Here is a 23,855-nt window from a genome sequence, read left to right as displayed (position 1 = left end):
GAGTGAAAGAACACGTCCTATAAAAAGGTGTGCGTGAACCTCGGCTTACAATACATCCTACGTGGTTAATCAATGTAATTTTATATGCAGATTCGATGAAGAATATTAGATCAAACTTACATACCTAAACAATAAGTGTCGAATTTAGGTAGACGAGGGCCGCAATCTTTTTCAAACTTGATTAAAAAGCCAAAAGAATTTCATTAATATTTCCATCTAAATTACACTTGAACCTTAATTTACCTGAAGCCCCTGAAAGATCTACCTACAGGTCGCTGAGATTATTTCGCACCCGAATTCGAAATGAAAATGCTTTATTCATCACCCTCGCTATTAGGAGTATAAGAGCTACTCCGGGTGTTATTTAACAGGAAAATTTGTTATTTTAATAGCTATTTCATTAAGATAAAGAAATAATAATTGTCGCTTCAATTAACTTAGGTTATTAACAGACAGTTTTTAATGAATATTGTTTTATAATTATACTTTATACGCCCTTTTATCGAAATGAATTTAAAAATGTATTTATCTTTCAACTGACATAAAAAAGAAAAGATTGGTTCTGAGAATCCTTACTACGGTTCGTAGATAGAATTTTTTGGAAATGGGTAATATGGACACTGGATATTATTCATAGGAACTACATAATTAAATATTGTCTCTGAACTATGCAACAGATTGAAAACAAATTGATATTTAAAAATTAGAGTAAGATAACGTATTTGTTTTATCGATGAAATTTTATATTTGTATGCTTTCGCTCAATCTGGGCCCTTGGAAATATGATGTAGTTTTTATATTTTTGGGTAATTTAAACTTGATGGATTGCTGTTAAAATCAATTCTAAAAGTAGCGAGTTTGTTTTATACCCGTTCTCAAGAACGCGCATTACTTTTGATTGGTTTAACATATATAACACAAAAAAAAATCCATTACCAGTTTGCCTTTGACTGCAAACTCACCTGATTGGTGATGCATTCCAAAATGCTAGGGGGTTTACCTGTTAGAGATATGGCAATTATATTAAAACCATACACCCCTACGATTTCTTGGCTTTATGGTAGGACAAAAAAAACTAATTAACCACATAATTTATTAGTTGTTTTTATTCCATATTTTTTTTCAATTTCTAATGTCGTAATAAAACTTAAAACTTAAATTTTTACTGTAAACGCCAAAAATTCTGATTGACTTTCAGCGCTGAACAGCCAGGCTTATTCTAAGCGCAAATAATTAGCCAGCCTTTTGTCACGAGATAAGCGATCAAGCGCGGTGAAATGTCTGGCAAGATTTTTTTGCCCTTAGACTCCATGGCCTCAGGGTCCCCACAGTGAACGGAGCAAATATGTAACTCTTATTTTATCTTATCAGTTGTGGGTAATTTCAGCGCACCGCGTATTTTAGGGAACGTAGAGCTCTACGCGTCGTAGTGAAATGTCTACGTTCGTAGCAGAGTATTAATAATAACTGTTTAAGGCTTTCGGCGTTAAATATCATATGTCTGTTTATTTGGCATCCGGCAAATTCGGATGGTATCCCATCCACAGTCCACATACTACTTGAGTCAACGTTTTTAATGTTGCGCATGTTTTTGCGTTCTTTATCTTGCGTTCTTTATCTTTATTCTTTATATTCTTTTTTTTTTTTTTTTTTTTTTAACTGTGTTAAAATCTACTTATATATATTATGTTTGTTATATATTTATATATATTATGTATATTTTCTATTTATATATCATGTAGGTATATTTTATATATTACGTATATTTATTTAAATTATATATGTATTTGTATCTTTACATTTTGGTATTTATGTATATCTATCAACACTCTTGGCACTATCCCGTTCTCTTGCTGTAAGTCCTATCTACAAAGGTTGCCTGTAAGAGATTGCTTGCAGCAATAAGGCCGCCTTTGCATGTGTACATTGTGTACTGTATACTCCTTACTGTTTCTTTTCCTGTATGTTATACGTGCAATAAAGTGTTTCTTCTTCTTCTTGCGATACTCGTTTATTTTTTCTGTAATTTGTGCAATAAAAACTTTATATATACCCTATTTTGAATAGACAAATCTAATAGGTACATATTTTATCACGGTATTCAAGTAGCGTGGTCGCGCAACATTAAACGGATCTGACTCGACATATTTACTAACGATCCGTAACGGTCTAATGTTTTGATGATCTAAGTCTAAGCTCTCATTATTATTATTAATAATAATATGCTTTTATTAAACACAATCATTAGAAGCAAAAATAAACTCTTTGTGCAGTTTACTAGGCTACACAAAAATCTTTGAGATGTCGCTCAATAAGTTCAAAGTTTATATAACACGTAAGCTTACAGAAAAATCATATTTTAATATTAAGGATTGCTTAAACGATAAAGAACTTTTGAATAATTAGTGCCGTAACATAGAAACAATTAAAAAAGGAAGAGAAAAAAAACAAATAAACAATTATTGCGTTTCGAAAAAAAACATAAATATCTGTATAATTGAATGCCAATAATCTCCCAAATAATCTATTCTAACGGGGTGCTTTAAAAAAAAAAAACGCGGACGAAGTCGCCAGCAACATCTAGAATATATTAAAGTGGTCACAGATAAGAAAATTTATAATTTTGTCTATAACATACGGGCATATCGTTGACCAAACATCGTTTGCAGCAGTGTATTTCACATAAACATCATAACATGGGAGAGCTAACGAGATTAAATGTCTGAACAAACAAGAGTTTGGTGTTAAATAAATATGTGGTTAATTTGTGATGTTTGTTCCAGAATGCCGAGGCGTCCTACGATTTCAGCAGTAATGACCCGTTTCCATATCCACGGTACACGGACGATTGGTTCAACAGGTCAGTGCTATACTATATCTTTTGGAAAGAAGCAGGCGTTACTTTGCTTTATAATTTCTTCAATCCTTATACTCCACACCAAAAAGATCTTAAGCAATGTACCCTCACGTTTCGCTCAGAAACTGGAGCATCATCTTATCATCCCATCATCATCCATGGATGTTGACTTTACAATGAATAATTGTTAAGTAACAATTATTGTTAAGTAACGATTATTCATTGTGAAGTCGAAAGCAACAATCTCCTGAGGATGCTCCGGTTAAATTAAACTATGCTTAACTTTCATTCTATATATCTATATTTTTGCTTGTATGATGTATCCTGCATTGCGTCTTCTTTAAACATTATCATCATCATCATAATCATATCAACCGAGTGTCGTCCACTGCTGGAGGGAGTGGTCTCGTCTAGGTAGTTCCAAATATCACGGTTTTGTGCAGCTTGGGTCCAGCGGCTCCCTGCAACTCGTTTGATGTCATCTGTCCACCTCGTCGGGTGTGTACCAACGCTGCGTTCTACCAGCACCTTCGGACCCCAACGTCCATCGGTTCGCAGAACTATGTGCGCCGCCTATTGCCACTGAGCTACGTCCGTAACTTGGGTTCTTCTACGGATCTTTTCATTCCTGATTTGATCACGAAGAGATACTCCTAAAATAGCTCTCTCCATCGCTCGTGTGACTCTGAGCCTTCTTATGAGACCCATAGTCAGCGATCACTCTTTAATCATGAACAATTTGTTTTTAGTTGGTTAAGACTTATTTTTTTATTTATTTATTTGGTATGTATGACCTATCACTACGCACTACACTATAACATAAATAGAATAATTAAAAACTAAACTAAATAAAAAAAGTTGCAAATTAAAATTTCTGCGTCAAAAACTTTTATCGCAGTGAATTTATATACTGAGCCCTGGGTTTGATCCACAGCAAGGGCAATGTGGAAATTCATAATTTCTTATTGCTCTCTGGTCTAGCCCTGTTGGAGGCTTCGGCCGTTGCTGATTACCATACTACCGACAAAGACGTGCCACGTACAAGAGATTTAGCATTGCGGTACGATTTTGTGTAGAAACAGTTTAGGGGGGTTTAATACAACTGCCATACCTCAAGCAGGTTAGCCTGCTACCATCTTATACTGCATCATACCTTACCAGGTAAAATTGCCATCTCACCTCACCTACTCGATGGACAGATACGGTGAAATAGTTGACCCAGACAACTGTGGTGGAATGCTTCGGACATGCACAACAACCTCCTAAAGTGGAGAAGACTCGCGCGGCAAGCCGTGCGATCCAATGAAGCCTAACGCCATGCAATTGATCTCAACAGCAACAACACCTCTGTCTTCTAATTTTTCTTTTTCTTGTTGTTCTTAGTCGTGCAATCTTGCACAAGAAAAATTGCGATCAAGGGCAATTCGTAGTGAAATAATAAATACCATTTCTGACCCTTTCGGAGAAAGTTTGCATCTATATCGTATATACTCGTACATAAAATAAAGCAGCAGCAAATAAAGCAGAACTGAAAATCAGATAACTTATTTTTTTACTTTTTATATTTAAAGATGTGTTAGCAGTGTAGTGACGGCAGATCGGAAAACAGTTGACACAACCCCATCTGTTTCCAACGGTTTCATACCAGGCGATTAAGGGAATATGACGGGAGGGGCAACAGCGTCTTATGTGCTACTAGTACCATTTACTGCGATCACCAACACATCTGCCTAGCGTGGTGATTATACGCAAACTCGTTGGTGGAGGCATAAAGTCCAGCAGTTGACTTTTATAGGATGTTGATAAAATAGATATGTACAATTTTATTTTCAAAGTTTTGAATTACCTAACTGCAGAAGTCTATGTATTCCATGTAAAATGGAATTTCCTTCATAATACTCTTAATAGCCACAATTCCTCCTATTCTAGGCCATGCAATAAAAATATTAATAAAAGGCCATTAATTTTACAACTGTCAGTTGACCTTTCATGACAAAACCAATTAGAAATAATTGCCACTTATCTCTCTCTTCTTCAACCTTATAATTAAAAACCTTCAAAGTTCTTAGCCTATGAAACTAAACAGTTTCAAACTTGTCACGAGTGTAAGATTAGAAAGATTATATAAACCTAACCTTTTTTAACCGATTTCCATCAAAACGGAGGACGTTATCTATTCTAATGTTTTTTGTGTATGTTCGGACATAGCTTCATTATTTATGATATGATATAAATGGGTTTGCACAAATTTTTTTTAGTTCGTTAAGGTTTCTTTTCAGAATGGTCCCATATAAATTTCACATAGATCCGATGAAGAGTTTCGCGATCAGAAGCTATTTGTAGCACATAGAATTCAAGCTTAATTTATACAAAGAAAAAATAATATTTTAGTTCCTATAATTTAGTCATTTTTATAAAGTCATTTTTATTACACATTTCTTTCTCAGAGCTAAATTTCATTAAGATAAATGCAGATGTTGGGCAAAACAAAGTTAACAAAGATAAAAAACATACACACTCTGATATGGGTAATATTAGTATTGATGATTTCTAACAATTCCAACGTAAAACGAAATATAAAGTCTAAATACAAATATTGAAACGGTTAGTATATTTATAAATATTATATATTGATTTTATATTAACGTAGTTGTTTAGTAATTACAGACAGACAGACTGACCTACGGGCAGACATACATACAAACAGACAGATAGTTTCGTAGACGGAACACGGCCGGTGATTCTGATTTTTTAGGATATTTTTTAATGTAGCACAAGCTACATTGGCTTGATAATGTAAGACAAGAGAAAACGTAGCTTCATCATCACTCAACGTCTCGCTCGCAATTTTCTCTAAAGCTTTAATATTTAAGGCCTTCGAGTTAATTTGTGCTTTGTTGCCATTATTGCTGTGATGGATGGACTAAGTTTAAGACCGTTTACAGATAATATTTAACTTACTTCTTATGATACAGTATTTTGAGAGTAGTCAGACAAAATGCTATATATATATAATTTTAAATAATTCAGTAACTATGACCCATCTACACTATTATATGAACAGAAAAATTAAAAACAGTAATAATAAAAAACTAAATCAACAAAACTTACATGACATTTTATTAAATATACAAAATAATTACAAATTAGAATTTCTGCCTCCACGCAGCCCTACATGGAGTTTAATATGAAGCTTGTGAATTGGAGAGTCGTATCTGTTTGTTAATGGCTTCAGAATGCTCTGGCAAAAAAGTCATCAGTATGAGCCCTCGTGAATCTTTCAGATGAACTACAATAACGTGGTGCACTACAGTGGTTCCCCGGATTATGATCTCGCGCTCTAAATGAGTCATTTAAATTTTTCTATTCTACTTCAAATTAGCTATTGACCTGCTGGTAAATGACGAAGCAGTGTTGCAGTCAGCATCTTTGTCGAAAGGGTGGTAACTAGCCACAGTCGAAGCCAGAAGATCAGACCGGATAAAATTAAGAAATTGTAAATACAAAATTGCTCTTGCTGCGGATCGAGACATCCCACTTAAAACTATAGCGCTCAAAAGCCGTCAGGTAGGCTGACAAAGCTCGGCGGCTTGGTGTCGGCGGCTTCATTATAAGATAATGTTGTCCTGGATTACGAATACTTGTTGTCTCAATTTCGGTGACATGTCTGCACTCCCGACGGTTTTGAATGTTGTTGATTTCGTGCAGCCGACAATGGAACTGTGCTTGACTGGAAAATGGACTTATCCACCGACCACAAAGCCACCGCTAGGTCGGCAGCTTTGGTGCAAGTCCTTTAGGCACATACCTTTATATCCCTCTGACCCTAGTTTATATAAGGCAACATGTACGTAAAAACGTATATTACGGGATCTAATAGTTTTGGCGTGATAACCTGGATATATATATAATTCAAGTCAAAAATGTCTTTATTCAAGTAGGTCCATGGTTGGCACTTTTAATGCGTACATAACATGAGAATTACACAGCAGTGAGATGATGGCAATAACCATATTCGTAAATTTAAAACTAAGCTTTAGTTCGAGGTACGAGGGTTCCCAACGCTAAATTTACAAACATGACTAACAGACATGACAAAGAAATAGTTAAACAAACAAACTGTCACATATTAGCATTAATTTGATTTATATGGACGAGAGGTAATAAATAACAAAACACATTTGGCGAATGCAATTAGCTCCAATTGGGCTACAAAAGTCTAGTTTGAATTCCCTTGGAACGCGCTGAAACAAATGTAGGTACATTAATAAGACTCGATCCTATATATTTTATCGCGTTAGAAGCTACGTGAGATCTAGCAAGACTTTATTGCTAGCTGTCTTACGAATTGGTTGATTAGATTGAATTTATTCCATTGCTATTTTCACACTAAAAATATATATCTAACTACATTCTTTCCATTGCAAACGGAGTACAAATTTGTTATAACGAACACCACTAAAGTAATATTTGAAAATAATTTGTATGCAAAGGCCGTTTCCAAAAGATTAATTATTCTCCAACTCGTAACTTTTATGCATATTCAAATAAACTCAGACCGTATATACATACCTAATATTATTGTACGCAGTATACTGCATGAGTATGTAGACACTTATAATATTATGTATAATATGTGTGTAGTTTTAGAATTATTTAAAGTAGTTTATTATAATTGTTTTTTATATATATACATATATATTTTAGATTTTTATTTATATATATACTTTAATTGCTGCTCCAGCCTCCAACCCGTTCCTTCGTCTTTCCGTAACGTCAAAGACCGAATTGGCACGCTCTATTTTCTATTCTAAGTTTCCGTGTTTACTTTGTATAAAATGTGTGTGTGCAATAAAGCTATCAAATAAACAAACAAACAAACATACTTTTCTTTCTGGGTATTTACATGATAAACTGAAAGTAAAGCTATTAAGATAATATGTTATACTAATATATAAAGCAGACGGCTTTTTTTTTCTTGAATGCGATTATCTCAGGTATGATTTAAAAAAAAAAACAGTGTCCGATAGCCCATTTATCGAGGAAGCTTTAGGTTAACATGCGGGGTTTTTTTAAAATTAAAATTACGATAAAATCATATATCACAAAGTTTTTCCCCTTTAGAAGTTCTTAAAAAATCCGCAACACCATATGTCTATCGGTCGATGTTGCGAGGAACTGACAGTATAGTAATAGTCAGGAAATATTAGATATATTGTGATGTGTTTCAAAATCCTTTACTTATAATATTATAGCTAAATAACAATTTCCCGCACTTTGGGAAAATCGTATATGATCAACGATTTTTTGCCCAATTAGCGAATCTGATTAATGATTAGCGTTTTAGAAATAGCTGTTTGTGTTATATCATAAATTCGGCTACGGCATTGCCAATCTCATTTCATCGTTATATCCGCTCGGTTTGTCTTAAATTCCATTAAACTTCGCTTTTACCGCTAATTAGAAATTTCGTTTACGTTACCAGTATAACCCTACCGTAGTGCGTAGAATATATACGATGTTAGTTCGTAACATTACTTTGTTTCATACCAGTTTTTGTTATTACAAGCGTATTGTTCCAAATTAGTTGAAGTTTTTTCCGCATAGAATGTCCATATCCATTGCTGTCTGTCATGTTGAACATCTGTACAATATTTAGTCCCTTCTATACTTTTTTCCAAATAAAGAATTTGAATTTGAAAACGACGCAGACAATCGAAATCACAGAATAGGGCTTCAATTTATTTGTGTGGAAGATTTCAATTCAATCTATGTTAGTAATGGACAAAAATCCTTGTTTGTTACATAGAAAATAGTGGAAAAATGTGAAGAGTTTTGACAATATACCTACATGTTAGATAAAATAGATAAGATTAGAAAATCTCTTTTATGATATTCAATTGCATTTACCATACTATTGTCTGCTGATAACACTGAAAGGTATTGATCCGATTTTAATAAAAGTTTACAAGTTCGACCGAGGATAATACGTATGTTTTGGTGACGTAGCCAAACGTGCGTAGAGAGTACAATGCTGACGACCTGCTAGGAGTGGAGTATAAAGATTAAATTACAGTTTAAATTACACCGTACAGATTCCCTTTTCGTGGAGAATAGCTAATTCAGCTTAACTTTCATGGTATATCACGGGATTCCGTAATTGCTGCTTCTATCCAATATTAACCGATACGGGAATATAACGATCAGTAGAACTAATTTTCCTCTTTGCACCCTTCATGATTGAAGTAAGTACAACAGCAGGGCTAGCACAGGCAGGAGACAAAAATTATATCCCCCGATTATATCCCTGACAGGGGATATAATTAACGTGTCCACCTGCTAAATCACGGGAAAATGGAATTGGAGAATTTTACTCCCGTTTATTATTATATTATTATTTCTACTTGTGCGTCAATGCTCTGAAAGTTGATAAAGCTATGAGCGAAGATAAATTTTAATCCTTTTCCAGGGGATATAATTGTCTCCTGGCCATGCTAGCCCTGCTGTGCTTCAATGGTACGTTTGCTTACTCTTCAACCCTAACTCCCGATATTTACATTTAGCATAATAGGTTGAAAAGTGTTCATATATTTATCTTTCCATTTTAGTTCAGCCCTTTTAAAGGTTTTCTTCTTCTTATCTATCTAAACCTAACCTAACTCTATTTTAGTATCTGATGGGGTTACATCTTTTGCTGTATCGTCACGTACCAGCGGTGAGATTGCAGTCAAGTGCCTACTTGCTTCTAAGGCTAGCTAAAAGAGCTAACTAAAGAATACATATTTTTACCCGACTTACGAAGATTTCTGTCCCCAGCCATGGAACGAGGTGTGCAGGCGAGGTTGCAGCGGCGCGAGACAATGGCGTTTGCGGAGTAGGTGTCGCTTACCACTCCAAAGTTGCAGGTAAGGCATTTCAAACTAATATAAACTTTCATCCATAGGCTATAACAGCTGCTGGAGAGTCAACAATGGGAAGCCTTGCCCATAATGTGCACGTTAGGCCGGCGTTCTGGTGATCGCAGAAGATGGTGGTAGTAGCCCAGAAGACTTTGCTGTTCTCCATTGTATTTTCTAAGTCGCCTCGTGCCGTGGGAAGAGGAGGGGCGACAACTGTATTCCTATCTCTGGGCAACACACGGCATAGTCTATATTATTATAATATAAAAAATGTGAACGCCACCTTAAGACCATTTAAGTAGTCACGTCTAAACGGATCAGAATGCATTTTAGTACAGAGATTAGTATTTGTATTGAATTGTACATAGATCATTAACTGATCGAAGCATTGTATTTATTTTATTTATTTATTTATACACTTCACAAGAATGTAGGTACATACAGTTTTTAAAATGTAAAGTAGTTATTATAATATTTATACAAACAAATGCGTGCCTCACAAATTATATTGGTGTGTATGTAATAAATGTATGTAATGGTGCCATTTAAAATCTACTGTCCCTGAATTAAGTAAAAACCTGTATTACAGGCGACAGTGCTCTCCTTAAATTGTTGTTTCGATGATTGAGTGTATGATTGTGCGTATGTGAGTTTGCGTCGCATAGGTAATTGTGCTCGCGTACATGTTTGCTTATACAAGATAGTTATTATATTAAGTTATATATACATATATAAATTTGTTTTTTAATATTTGTGTGTGTTTGTATGTGCGTGTGTGTGTGTGTGTGTGTGTGTGTGTGTGTGTGTGTGTATATGTGAGTTAGAGTTTTACATATTAATTCGATCCTAAGACTTCCAGAAGAATTTCAGTTTCAGCATATGATTTTGTCAGTAGCCACTCTTTTACACATTTTTTTACAGTTAATTTTATTTTCACTTTATTTGTAAACCACAAAAAGGAAAAAAAAAACAAAAAAAAAAAAAAAAGTAGGATACAAAGTAGGATACAAAGGGCGGCCTTATCGTTTAATAGCGGAGATTGTGTGAAATGTTCCCAAACGAATGTGGAAGTTTATCTCTCAACCATATGTGACGTCAACCATTTTAATTATTTAATGTGATCAATTCAATAGAAGCTTTGTGTGTCCGTTATTTTGTCGATAACATTTGGCAAGGATTACAAACTATATTAACACAACATATGGTTTAAACATCCCTTGAATAAATTTATTGTTGTATTTTGGGAGTAGGTTTTAGGATGATTTGAAAAAGCTTAAATCGCGATATCAATGCTATCAAAATAATTTACGCCAACATAGTATATAGATACAGAAAGTCTTTGTATTTCATATTCTCCGAACAAAACTAATCTAGTTTCAGTATTTCATGAAATCCGTGTTTATTCCGATAATCGAGACATAGATTTGGGTATCATGGAACAGTGTATAACCAGAATATAAAGTAGGTATATCTTTTATTTAATTTTAAGGATGTCTGCTGGTTAATTTTTAAAAAAGAGTTTCATATTTAACTTGAATCGGTGCATAACTAACTTGGTCCGGATCAATAAAGTCTATATAATTAGTATTTTTTTTTTAAAAAACTTCGCTTTGTAAGATTCCTTTTTCAAATATGATTTTTCTTCGTAAGCCATTATGATTATAATCCCATCACAGCAGCGCTTCGCCAAAATTACAAATGCTCAGTAGGATCTCTAAGTATATTAGATTTTTCGAGCTTGATGAAATGAAGTTTAATATTCCCACTATTATTACAAAGATTCACTTATGTCGTATACCTATAGTATTTGATATACATATTAAACTAGATTGCGAACTTCTTGCCACGTAAAAACTTCCAATTTCAATTATTTAGATTTTTCGATCATCTTTGGATATTTATCTAAATTTCTTTTTTTTTTAAATGTCCCCATTGACAAAACACATTAAATTCAAAATTCATTTATTTTAAGTCTTATTCTTTATAAGAACTTTTAAAACGTCGATTATTTCTGTATATGACTCCGCCACTGGTTCGGAAAACACATTAAATTTTAATTTGTCGAGTCAATTTCGAGCTTTTCGAATCGAATCGATTTTTATACAACACAAGATTCGAATATAAAGTAATTCATTGCGCAATAGGCATTCCAACACTGAGGGGCTATCAGAGATTATATCAGACTTTTCTTTTTACAACTCAGAACGTGTTGACTATTTTGGTAAACGAGAAGAGTTTTGTTTGCTGTTCATAGTTGCTTTATGATTACGTTCGTTAACTTAAACACCAGATATTAAATCAATGATTAAAACAATGCGACTGCGACTTCCGCGTTTCGTTTGATTTTAAAAGGTATTTTGTCAAGTTATTTATGCTCTTAAAAAATAATTGCGTGTGGTTTTTAAAAAGAACTTTTTCAATTAAGTGTATCTCAAAATAGCCATTTTGTTTAGGTGTAGTCCTTACATTTATAAACTCGATAAAAATGAACTAAAAAGTATTTTACTGCTATATAAAACTATTTATTTCCATAAGAAATAGTACTGCGATTCTTATGTGAACCACTTTTGTTTCTACCGGCGATGTATTAACATTTCGGAAGACAAATGTGCTTTTGCGTCTTAACTATGATACTTAGTTAGCTTTATTCCCTCTAGGACTTTAATGTGCGTAAAAATGAGTTCTTTAATCATGTAGCACATAATTTTTATGTATCATTAATAGTTTTAACAGTGCGCGCCATGTTATGAATTTTATAGGCTTACATTATTGCAATTTTCGAAAGGATCTCAATTTTTTTTGAAAATAAAATATAGCCTTAGCTACTTATAGTTAGATAGTAAGGCTATCTTTTTGCGGGGATTTGGTCTAAAGCAGTCAGCACATAAATAATTTTTAAACAACTTAAGGTTAATAAAGCAGTAACGAAAGCAGTAAACAAACGAGTATTTCGAAATCATTGACAGACACTTCAATCATTTTTTATGTATGGATTTTTGCTTTCGAACTTTCGAAGCCTATTGGGTATGAACATACAAAGAAATAAACAAAAATCTTTTTCTTGTTTTTTCTTTATAATATTAGAATAGATTTTCATACAATTTTAATGTATAAAAGATATGAAGTTAATTATTTATATATTCAATACGAATTTGCCAATCAAAAACATACAAAATTTCTCCTAATACCTCTTATGCTAGCTTGAAGATAAGTTGTTTTGGTTTTAGTATACTTTTTACGACTAACGGCCTATCTGACGTCAACCCTCCTCGAGAATGTTTTTTGTTGCTGGAATAACCGCCACATATCGGTTTCAAGGAGTTATATTCTAAAAAGAGGATTACGATGAGTATGATATTATTCCGGACCCTCTCGGAGAAGTGAACAATTGTACTCGTACATATTAATAAAGTACGTAATCTGAAAAAACACGACTGCAGAACGCTGTAAAATTTTTCTCGTTTTGATAATCGCCATGTTGAAAACTTTACAGCTAGGGTCACTTTGGCTGATGTAAGTAATCACATACATAAATCCGTGAAATAATACACTTCTTACCATACCTATACCAGCGTTGTGTTTACATTTTAATTGGCACGCGACCAATTATAAATAATTGACTATAAGATTATAGAGCGGTGTGGTGACGGCAGATCGGAATACAGTTTTCACCACCCCCCCTCTTCCTGCGGGTCTCGTACGAGGCGACTAAGTGAATTTAATGGAGAACGGATTTACTACCATCTACTTTGATCACCAACCCGTCTGTCCAGCGTGGCTATTATTGGTAAACCCTCACGCAACGAGGACTTTCGTAGTAAGTAAGTTATCAGAACAACACATTACGACTTTATTTTACAATTACATTACAAAGTTTATTTATTCATTTTGTAAATCAAAACAGTCGTGTAATAAAACAAAATCCTCACATTAATTCGGTGCTGTTAAATTGTTTTCGCCTTAGCCTATTTGTTCAGTTTTATCTCAATTACATCGGATGGTATCGTAAAAGGGTTGAATGTAGGCTCAATAACACAAACTGGATTCGCGGGAGGCCATTATTAAAACAATTGTAGGATAAATATTGTGTTGAAAATAGAGGTTTCGTTTAAAGTAGTTAATTGAGTTGTCAGTGTCACGATCTACTTACGCATAAGCTTATATTGCGTGGGATTTCACCAAAATGTTTTACTGGCAGGTTTCTAATGATATATTTTGTCCGTGAAAAGTTTAAAGAAATAGTATACTTATGGTAGCATCACAATATATTTATAACAATATAGTATTTGTAAGACAACATTGGTCTATATAAACAAAAAGTGGATACAGACAGCCAATTTACAAGAAATGGTCATAAATTCGTGACATCTGCATATCGTCTGCGAAAGGTGCAGAAGTCATTTCTGGGATTGAGTATACGTTTTTATAATATGATTCCTAAGGTAATTTTGGACCTACCAATAATGCATAAGTTTAAAGAATGTGTTTAAACACATTTATTACAGCGAGGTTATTACACAATTGATGAACTTCTTACAGCGATTAGTCACGACTAAGAGATATAACGGAGAACGCTGAACGGGTAGCAGCATAATCTGTGCTACCACTACGTATTCCCGGGTAACTGCTAATAGATAAATGATTATTTTCTTCGCTAAAATGGAGAAGAATTAATATAAAACCCTTCATCATTTCATCATTCATTATCATCATAATATGTACTTTAGTGTGTAAATTTATGTATTGTTTATTGTAATTGCAATTCCAGTCTCACTTTTAGTGATAAGGTCGCCATTTGCTTCTAATTTTTTTAAAGTATATTTTTAATTTTTACTTTACTACGCAATAAATATGTTTACATAAAAATAAATAAAACCCTTTCTCCACCAGGTATAAGAATGCTAGATCAGCCATACATGACTGATCTGATCGAGGCGAACTCCATGGGCCACGAACCGCATAAGATCCACATTTATAGCGCTTCGTGGGGCCCCACGGATGATGGAAGGACTGTCGATGGCCCCCGAAATGCCACAATGAGAGCCATCGTCAGAGGTGTTAATGAGGTAATGCTCCCTCCCGTCCAACAAGAAGGATATGTTTGAACAGAACATATATACCAAAACTTTGATTAAATTTAAGCTTGGTTTACACGACGCCAGTAGGCTGGCACCAGTTTAACCGACAGCAACCGCTGACCTTGTTGTTCAGACGAGGCCAGTTATTTCATTATTTTCTTGTGGTACGCGTATGTACACGTTTGACGTTTACCAAATTTTACTCTACGGATACGCGTCAAGGACAGGCGCGATGTGTCATCGCTGGCGCTAAATATTAGGCATAGTTGATACGAAGTCAATGCTGGCTGGGTACTGGCCTCGTTTAAATAGTTTTTCCATCCAAGCCAAAGCTGCCAGGCCTGGCGGGAATCAAGTACCTGCCTATTTTTCAAGCCTTGAAAATGAATGACCTTCACTCGTGTGCCAGCGTTGACTACACAAGGATGTGTGATCCTTGTGTTCAGATCACAAGGATTTGTAATCTAAATTTCGTTTCAACAATACAGAGGCTCTAGCACTTTTTCGATTTTCGAAAAAGTGATTTTCTAAAGGCGCGTAGAAAATGATTAGGGTATGTGAAGAAAATAACTGCCATACTCCTGCTAGTCTGGTAAACTTTCAGCATATACTACATATTTCCGTTCGCTGGAATCTTCACTGAGATTAAGGATTAACTTTAAAATGACAAAAAACAACTGTTATATCATATTAGTGGACTCCATTTATCAGTGGTGATTTTATGAGGGTACGATAAACGGAAAAACAGAAATTTCATGCTACTCTCAAAATTACTATCATAAATTGAACGGTATTTTGTTAACTTCAAACATATAGAGGACGTCTGTAGGATACGAAAAACCATTTACAAAGGGGTGTTATTTTAATACAGAGAACCATGTGACCTCTTAAATACGGTATAAAGATAACAAAGCTTTGAGGGCAACCGCAGACGAATTCTCTACGTAGCTTAGGTAATATGCCACGTATTTGTCTTGTCATAATATTTTAGATAGAAATTTGGTATTTTCTTCATTTTTACTCTGTAGTCTGTGTTTTTTTAGAACGGAATTTAACCACAGGTAAATTGGCCCCACACAACAATAACATAGTTTTAAATGAAATTGATTCTGTGTTTTCTATATTTCAGAAAACACAGAATAAAGGCTATAATTTATAAAAATATCAATTCTTATACAATTTTAAACTATTTTTTTCCTTCTACGCACGTTTCGCTCTGAAACCGGAGAATCCTCAGGAGATGTTGACTTTACAATGAATAATTGTTAAGTCAATTCCAATTTTTCAGTTACGACGATCTGTTTGGTGTGGAGTATTAGTATTGAAGAAATTATAAATTACACCACACAGATTCTCCTGCTTTCCGCGGAGTATAGCAAATTAAGCTTATTTTTCCGAATATATCATGGATTACCGCAAAGTAACGCCTGCTTCTATCCAATATCATTGCTGTGGTTGCCGGTGCAATTACAGGCAAATGAGGCGTAACCTGCTATGTCCCGAAAAGACTTGCTCTGCTTATAGCGATGTTTTCCCAGTTACCATCCTCATTTACGGTACTTCATGTTCTCCTACTATCCTTTCTAGCATATAAACAGCTGTGAGAGTGGGATAGCTGAGAATTAGAGTTAAATAAAACATAGCATAGCGACCCACGGAGCGACCTCGATCATATCCAATTATTTTCCATTAGTAAACGTTTGTTTTCCATAAGGTCAAACAAAATAGCAAACAATAAAATTTATTGCTCGAGCATTGTTCTGATGCTTGTAGTTTGTTTAACGACTTCGGTCCGTTTAATGACAACTAGATAGATTCGATAAAATTAATTTGATATTAAGCCTGCTGTTTAATTAGTACTTGGGTTTTGAATGTGCAAATTTAAATCAATTTGACCACAAATAATGGCTGACTGGCGCAGCGACCCTGCTTTTTGAGTCCAAGGCTGTGGGTTCTATTCCCGCAACTGGAAAAATGTTTGTGTGATGAGCATGAATGTTTTTCAGTGTCTGGGTGTTTATCTGTATTTTATAAGTATTTATGAATATTATTCATAAAAATATTCATTAGTCATCTTAGTACCCATAACACAAGCTACGCTTACTTTGGGGCTAGATGGTGATGTGTGCATTGTCGTAGTTTATTTATTATTTCAATACAAAGCAGAAAATTTACTAATTTGGTATAAACGGGCATTATATCGTGCGTTTTAGAAGCAATTCCGTTCCAAAGCCGTTCCAAAGCAATGAGAGCTACAGAAATATCTATCATTTATCGTCTCAGCTTTATAAAATTGGTTTGTAACTAAGCATAGCTTGTTTGTTTAGTTTAGGAGGACCTTATAAATTGTAAATGTGGCACTTAACAATTTATCGTTTGAACTTTCGAGTAACTCGCTACCGGTTGGATCGCTAAACAAATAGGAGCTCGAGAATTGTGCTGTGACAGCCAACTCCTAAATGTCCACCTATTTTTGGACGTGGTTTATTTTATTAAACAGTACCTTAATAGGCAAATTTATTCCCGCGACATGTTTACTTCAGCATATTTGCAATATCCATTTTCATACGTACCTACTCGTATTATTCATTCAAGTATGTGGCATATTTATAGTTAATTACTGTTGTAAATCATAATTCTCATTGGTATTAAAACTGAAAACAAAAACCATAAGAAGCAATTCATAGATCCATCTTGTTTATATAAAGTTAAAGTCATAGACAATGTCAAAGTCTAATATTTCTTTAATCAAATAGGCACATAGAAGGCACTTATGTGTACATAGTAGTGAGTAGTGATGGTGATAAATACATTCGTGAACTTAAAACTAAAGCTTCGGTACCAAACACGAAAATTCTACGGAAAAGCCCACAACAAACATAGCCGGGTGTTCTTTTTGTTATCACCATCTCACATTTTCATTTGAAAATATTAAGAAGCAACCTGGTAGTTTACACCCAAGCTGTTATCCTTGAAATTCTTTATACTTTAATGGGACTTTTCTATAAGCTTTCGCTTAATACATACTTTGAACTTTTTTAGAGACATCCCCAATAAACAATTCATTTTTAAATTAATTGCTATTTTGTGTAGTCCAGTGTATTGCACTGCAAGTTTATTTTTGCTTCTTACGTTCAAATTATTGCTCTCACATATTCTCTTAAATTTAGATATATTTTTGTGAACACACATTAAATTTTCAAATATTGCTGTAGACTGTAGCTTCGCAATACATTTATAATAATATAGTCTTTGTGAGGCAAAATATTACTCTTTATAAATCAAAAGCTGAAATTAACAATCGACTTACCAGAAACGGTCATAAATTAGTGATATCTGCATATCGTCTGCGAATGGTGCAGAACTCCTTTGGGGGGTTGAGTATACGCTTTTACAACATGATTCCTAAGGAAATTCTTGACCTACCAATGCATACATTTAAAAAATGTGTAAATACGCATCTAGTACAGCGAGGTTACTATACATTTGATGAATTCCTCAATGACAAGGTAGATTGGAAGCAGCCAGCCTCGCTCTCATCTCCCGCAAGATAGAAAAACGATTGTAAATGTTGATGTTGGAAAAGAGCAACTACTGAGTTTCTTGCCGGCTCTTCTTGGTAGAATCTGCTTTCCGAACCGGTGGTAGAGTCACTACAAACATACATACTTGACGTTTCAAAAGTGCTTATAAAGTAGGCCTACTTGAAATAAATGAATTTGAATTTGAATTTGTATTTGACTGTAATTGTTTTAACATCTTTAAATTTATCTCTCAAGGACTCTCTCGGACTCGGACCCACTTTATAGCTCGCACGAACTGCCTTGTTCTGCAGCACGAAAATTGTGCCAAGATCAGCAGCATTACGCCATAGTAAAATATACATAAAGCTAATCAACGTACAACAGCTATCATATGAGAGATGGTTTTAAAGCATAGACTATTCGACGGTTTTGGAGCATGGCTACATCATTACTGTTACCATATTCCATATGAATCGATTTCCGTCTCAGAGCTTTCTGTATGAGGGATATATAAATATTTACATAAGAAGATTGAGTTTTTGTGTGCCGTATTTTCACCAACGTCAATAACGATAACGGTGAAACGCTTATTTGTTTGTTTTCGGCCTGAAAAACTTACTAGGGCATTTTATATCGTATTTTTATACGTTGGTATTTTTTTTTTGACCGTCGAGTGGCGCAGTGGGCAGCGACCCTGCTTTCTGAGTCCAAGGTCGTGGGTTCGATTCCCACAACTGGAAAATGTTTGTGTGATGAACATGAATATTTATATATTATTAATAATATTATTACATGCGTAGATCAAAGATAGTCTAAAGGTGGGGACAATAGGAAAAAAACCAAAACCCAGATTCCTCCTTGATTTGTTGTGTTGGTCGAATGTTAGAGAGTGAATACTTGGGTACACAAACAAAACGGACAAAGAATATTACGTCAGTGGACAAAGAAAACAAAGTAATGACTTAAGTAACATAGGTGTTTAATTAAATAAAATCCAAGGTGAAATCTGAGGGATAAATTCGCATCCTCAATAAAGTCAAGCGATACTTCATTCTGGAACACCTTACCTTGTACCAAGGTCAGGTTCGAGTACTCCTCTGGATTCGATTGATCATCGTGCCAGACCTGAGAACTTAAAAACTTAAAAGTTTAGAGCACCACTGCAAGGCTGCTTGTCTATCAGTGTTCTATAATATATTTCTGAGAGCGTGCCATTTGATCACCTCTTCACCCTATTAATTGCGAGGCATTATTAGGATTTGCACCGTTACGTCGTTGATTCGCGCTTCGCATAGGTACACGTCACACACTTCAAGCAACTGAAAATGTGATATAACTTTCAATGCTTTAATTTAAATCGAGTTGGTGTTGTGTACATAGGAATCCAAAGGGTAAAGGTGGTTTCCTAGTGTGAGTCACATAATACGGCGACGTCAGCGGTTAATCAACGTTGAGCCATGTTGGTAACTGGAAAGAACCGATATTAGGGCTCCAAAAGAGTCTATCATTTAACAGTTCTCGAAGATAAAGTTACGAATCATCATTATCAACCCAATACCGGCCCGTTACAGGACACAGGTTTCCTCTCAGAATAACGAGGGTTTAGGCTGTAGGCTACCACGCAGATCCAGTGCGGATTGGTAGAGTTCAAGCACCTTTGAGAACGTCATGGAGAATTGTAGCGCTTGGAGGTTTCCTCACAATGTTTTCCTTCACCGTTAAAGCAAGTGATAACTTAAAATCCTAAAATCAAAAACAAAAAATGCGGATCAAACTCGGTTACTCGAAAGGGAGGCCGAAACTCTTACCACGAGGCCAACACTGCTTTTTTTGAGCATAAGTCACCGTCATTAGATTCCATTAGCTAAGCCGGCCATTTTGTAGAAGTTTGTAGAAGCCATTTTGTAGAACATATACCTCGGTGATTTTGGACCTGCCAATGCACAAGTTTAAAGAATTTGTTAAAACACATTTAATACAGCGCGGTTACTATACAATTGATGATTTTTTTAATGACAAGGTTACTTGGAAGCACCCGGCTCCGCTTTCAGCTCTCACAAGATAGAAAAAGGAATGTTAAAATGTAAAATGTAAATTGTTGATGTTGGAAAAGAGCAACTGCTGAGTTTCTTGCCGGCTTCTTCTCGGTAGAATCTGCCTTCCGAACCGGTGGTAGAATCACTACAAACAGACAGACTTGACGTTTCAAAAGTACTTATATTAGGCATACTTGAAATAAATGAATTTTGAATTTTTTGTTTTTTTTTGAATTTATGTATCTCATTTCCGCCGACTAAAATCTTGCCTCGAAACAAAGCGATCGTTTGTGATTTCTCCGAGGTAATGACGCGTTGAGTAATCGATGTCGGCAATAAATTGCGTGTGTAGGGGAATTAATAGATCTGGTTTCGAATCTTTACATGAGTCATCGTCATCATCATCTAATTTACGTCCTAGAGATGGGCACAGGCATCCTCTGTTATTAATTAAATGGTTTTAGAGCATAGATCTACTGCTGTTCCAATTCGGGTAGGTAGACTTTATTGTCACGTCATGCCAGTGATCATAACCGGCGCTTATAGTTTAACGTTCTCTTCGTGGCACGGGGTTGAACACCGGCAATTTCCTTATACCGGTCCGGTTATAAAGGTCAGCCATCATCAAAATTATCATATGAACCCATATTCGGGCCGATATTGTAAATATTTTGGCGAACAACCGAACAAGTCTGAATCTTCGTTAGAAATTGAGGGATTACTCCTTCTGTACCCTTATAAGATATGTATGTACCTAATCGAAGGACGCTATCGTTGCTATGTAAAGGCAGTCTAAAAAAAACTGATATTGCTTGTTTTAAAGCTCAAATTCGTTTAAAGTGCTACAGCAATTGCTCTTGTATAATAAAACATGATTACAGACTCTAAAACTAGTGCAATAAGTTCCATTTTGCTTTGACTTGTAAAGTTTAACGACACTCGAAAAAGACTCAACGATTGCGAGCGAGCAAATCTTACACTACGTAGAGCATACCTTGACCTCTAGGGCTCTAACTAATTTCTGGCAAAACCTGACCCCGAGGCTGGGCAACTGAAACCACTAAGATGTGGTTTCACTAGTATTATGCACAGTGAACACAGATCTAAAGGCCAAAGGGTCAAAACAGACGGTTTGCCCATGATCATCACGCGGGGCAGACGAGTTGGTAATCACAGAAGATGGCACACTGTTAGTCGCCTCGTACGACACCCGTGAGAAGACGAGGGGTAGTGACAACTGGATTCTGATTTTCCGTCACCATATGACATCTAGGTTAATCAGTTACATCCCATTAAAAAAAACCTATAGTTGTTACTTCCGGGCGAGGCAGCTAAAGTCATGAATCCGCATCGTGCAGGCTCAGTTTATCCGCAATACTTCGATGCATCTGCTGAGGTAAACATTTGCACCATGTTTATATTTGTAACGCTTGCGATTCTTGCGACAGTGTGTGATCAACTTAATACATACATACGGATAATATATTATAATACGAATTTCCAGCAAAATTTTAACTGGTAAAATATAAATTGAGAGAAAATCAACGTTTCGAAATAAACTTGTTACTTACACGAAAACAAATAGGCTTTATAAATAAAGTAAGCAAAAACCAGATACTCATTTAATGATGTTTATTTGAAAGTCTCTTTACGGAGGATTGTGTACCTTTGGAATTTAACCACTTGTTTGCGTTAAACCGTTGCGAACGAATTACAGAGGTGGTATTCTCGACAGCTTTGGGCGTAGAAGGGCCTTGGCCGTAAGTTTGAAAGTATATACCTATTTTTTTATTTGAAATTCGTACAAAAACAAATCATAAACCTGAACCCGACGCTCCCAGTCGGGTTCTGTTTTATAAATTTTATTTAGCTTTTAGAAACTGATATTTTCGGGGATTAGCGCGTTCTAGCAGATTCATCCTCTATTTAAACCCACTAATAAATCCTTAAACCTCTATTTTATCGTTTTAATTTTGAACCTAAATTCCAATTTTCATCGATAGAACTCGTGATGATCTTTTCTTTGAACTTTCATCCCCTGCTTAACACCCCTTACTAGTGTAAATTTAAAAGGTTACAAAGGCTTCTGTGAAGTTCTAGCCTTCCTAGTTTAAGAGTTGGGTGATCTAATGCAAAGATTTTTTTAAAACCTATTGGTAATTTGCGAGTTTAGCGTGTACAAACAAAATAAAACAAACTCTCTAGTTTTATTATTAGTACAGATGATTAAATAACGAAATGACATATGGTTTTTCATATATTTGTCGAAGGAAAATCACGACCTCTTCTTTATTTGTATTGGATGAAATAAATTACGTTCGAGTCTCAAAAAAAAACCAATTCAAATTATGTAAACAGAAAAGATTTCACAAACGGTTTTTATGATAAAAGATAACCGCAAACATTATTATCACAGTCCCCAAGGGCGGAATCTTATCACGAGTTGGGGAGGTCGCAAATTTCCCAGGGGTACCAAACAATTTGTAGATAGCTGTAATTTTTGAAGGTATTTATTTCATAACAATAGAACATAAAGGGCGGATGTCATTCAGTGCTGGAGAATGATTGATATATTTTTGGTCGCTACAAAACTTTCGATTAATAACACTAACAGCGTTAATCGTCGAGTGGATAAGAAGTCGGTTTGTCTGAAATTGTAGGAACATACCTTTTAACTTGTCGGGGCTACTCGTATGTTTTACGGTGAAGTAAAAGATTCTAAGGAGACCAGGATGCCTTAGAATTCTCCATAATGCTCTCAAAGGCGTGTGAAGCCTACCAATACTGACTAAGCCAGCGAGGTGGCTTCTGTCTAAATCCTCACAATTCTGAGAAGAAACCTGTGGCCTGTCATGGGCCGGTAATGAGCTGATAATGAAGATAAGTATTATGACCAGTGGCGTGCACTTCATACATGCAAAAAAGCTCTGCCTACCCTAAAATTTTTGTATAACTCATAAATGCGAAGGTTTTTCCCATTTTATGGCATCTTCCTTCTTTATGCATACTCTGGTCAGAAACCCTGTGCACACCACTGATTATGACAGTACATACGCCTAACATGAGCACAAAATGTTTATCTTCTACCACAGTTTTATCTACTCTCCGGGTAAGGGCGAAAGTAGTTTCAAATAATATCCGTATTATTTCAAACGGGGGTAAACTCCTCCTGTGGGGGTCACCTTTTCCGTGTAGCTGTGCTTTGGAAGGTGGACAAGTTAAAGTTAATACCTTGTCTGTGGATGTAATCGGGACAAAAATGTTGATCCCTATGCATGCAGTGCTGTGTTATTGACTTGCTGATATTCCTTCTTGCCAGGGACGGAACGGGCTGGGAAACATTTACGTGTGGGCGAGCGGTGATGGCGGCGAGGATGATGATTGTAATTGCGACGGCTATGCAGCTTCTATGTGGACCGTCTCCATCAACAGGTGAATTATCATCACCTTCATAAGTTGTA

The 23,855-nt window shown here is 35.3% G+C and overlaps 1 protein-coding gene across 1 annotated transcript in view; it reads left to right on the top strand.

Moving 5' to 3' along the window:
* LOC120632073 (neuroendocrine convertase 2) overlaps positions 1 to 23,855 on the top strand; it is an 85,100-nt gene that overhangs the window by 40,818 nt on the left and 20,427 nt on the right. The window contains exons 5-8 of the mRNA XM_039901849.1: positions 2,784 to 2,860; positions 9,674 to 9,762; positions 14,647 to 14,822; positions 23,714 to 23,826. Coding sequence (XP_039757783.1) covers positions 2,784 to 2,860; positions 9,674 to 9,762; positions 14,647 to 14,822; positions 23,714 to 23,826 — 455 coding nt within the window. The remainder of the gene's footprint in view (positions 1 to 2,783; positions 2,861 to 9,673; positions 9,763 to 14,646; positions 14,823 to 23,713; positions 23,827 to 23,855) is intronic.

Source organism: Pararge aegeria, chromosome 19 (assembly GCF_905163445.1).
Source record: "Pararge aegeria chromosome 19, ilParAegt1.1, whole genome shotgun sequence".
Taxonomy (NCBI): Eukaryota; Metazoa; Arthropoda; class Insecta; order Lepidoptera; family Nymphalidae; genus Pararge; species Pararge aegeria.
The sequence above is the reverse complement of the archived record's forward strand: the minus strand, read 5'-3'. Positions and strand labels throughout refer to the sequence as shown.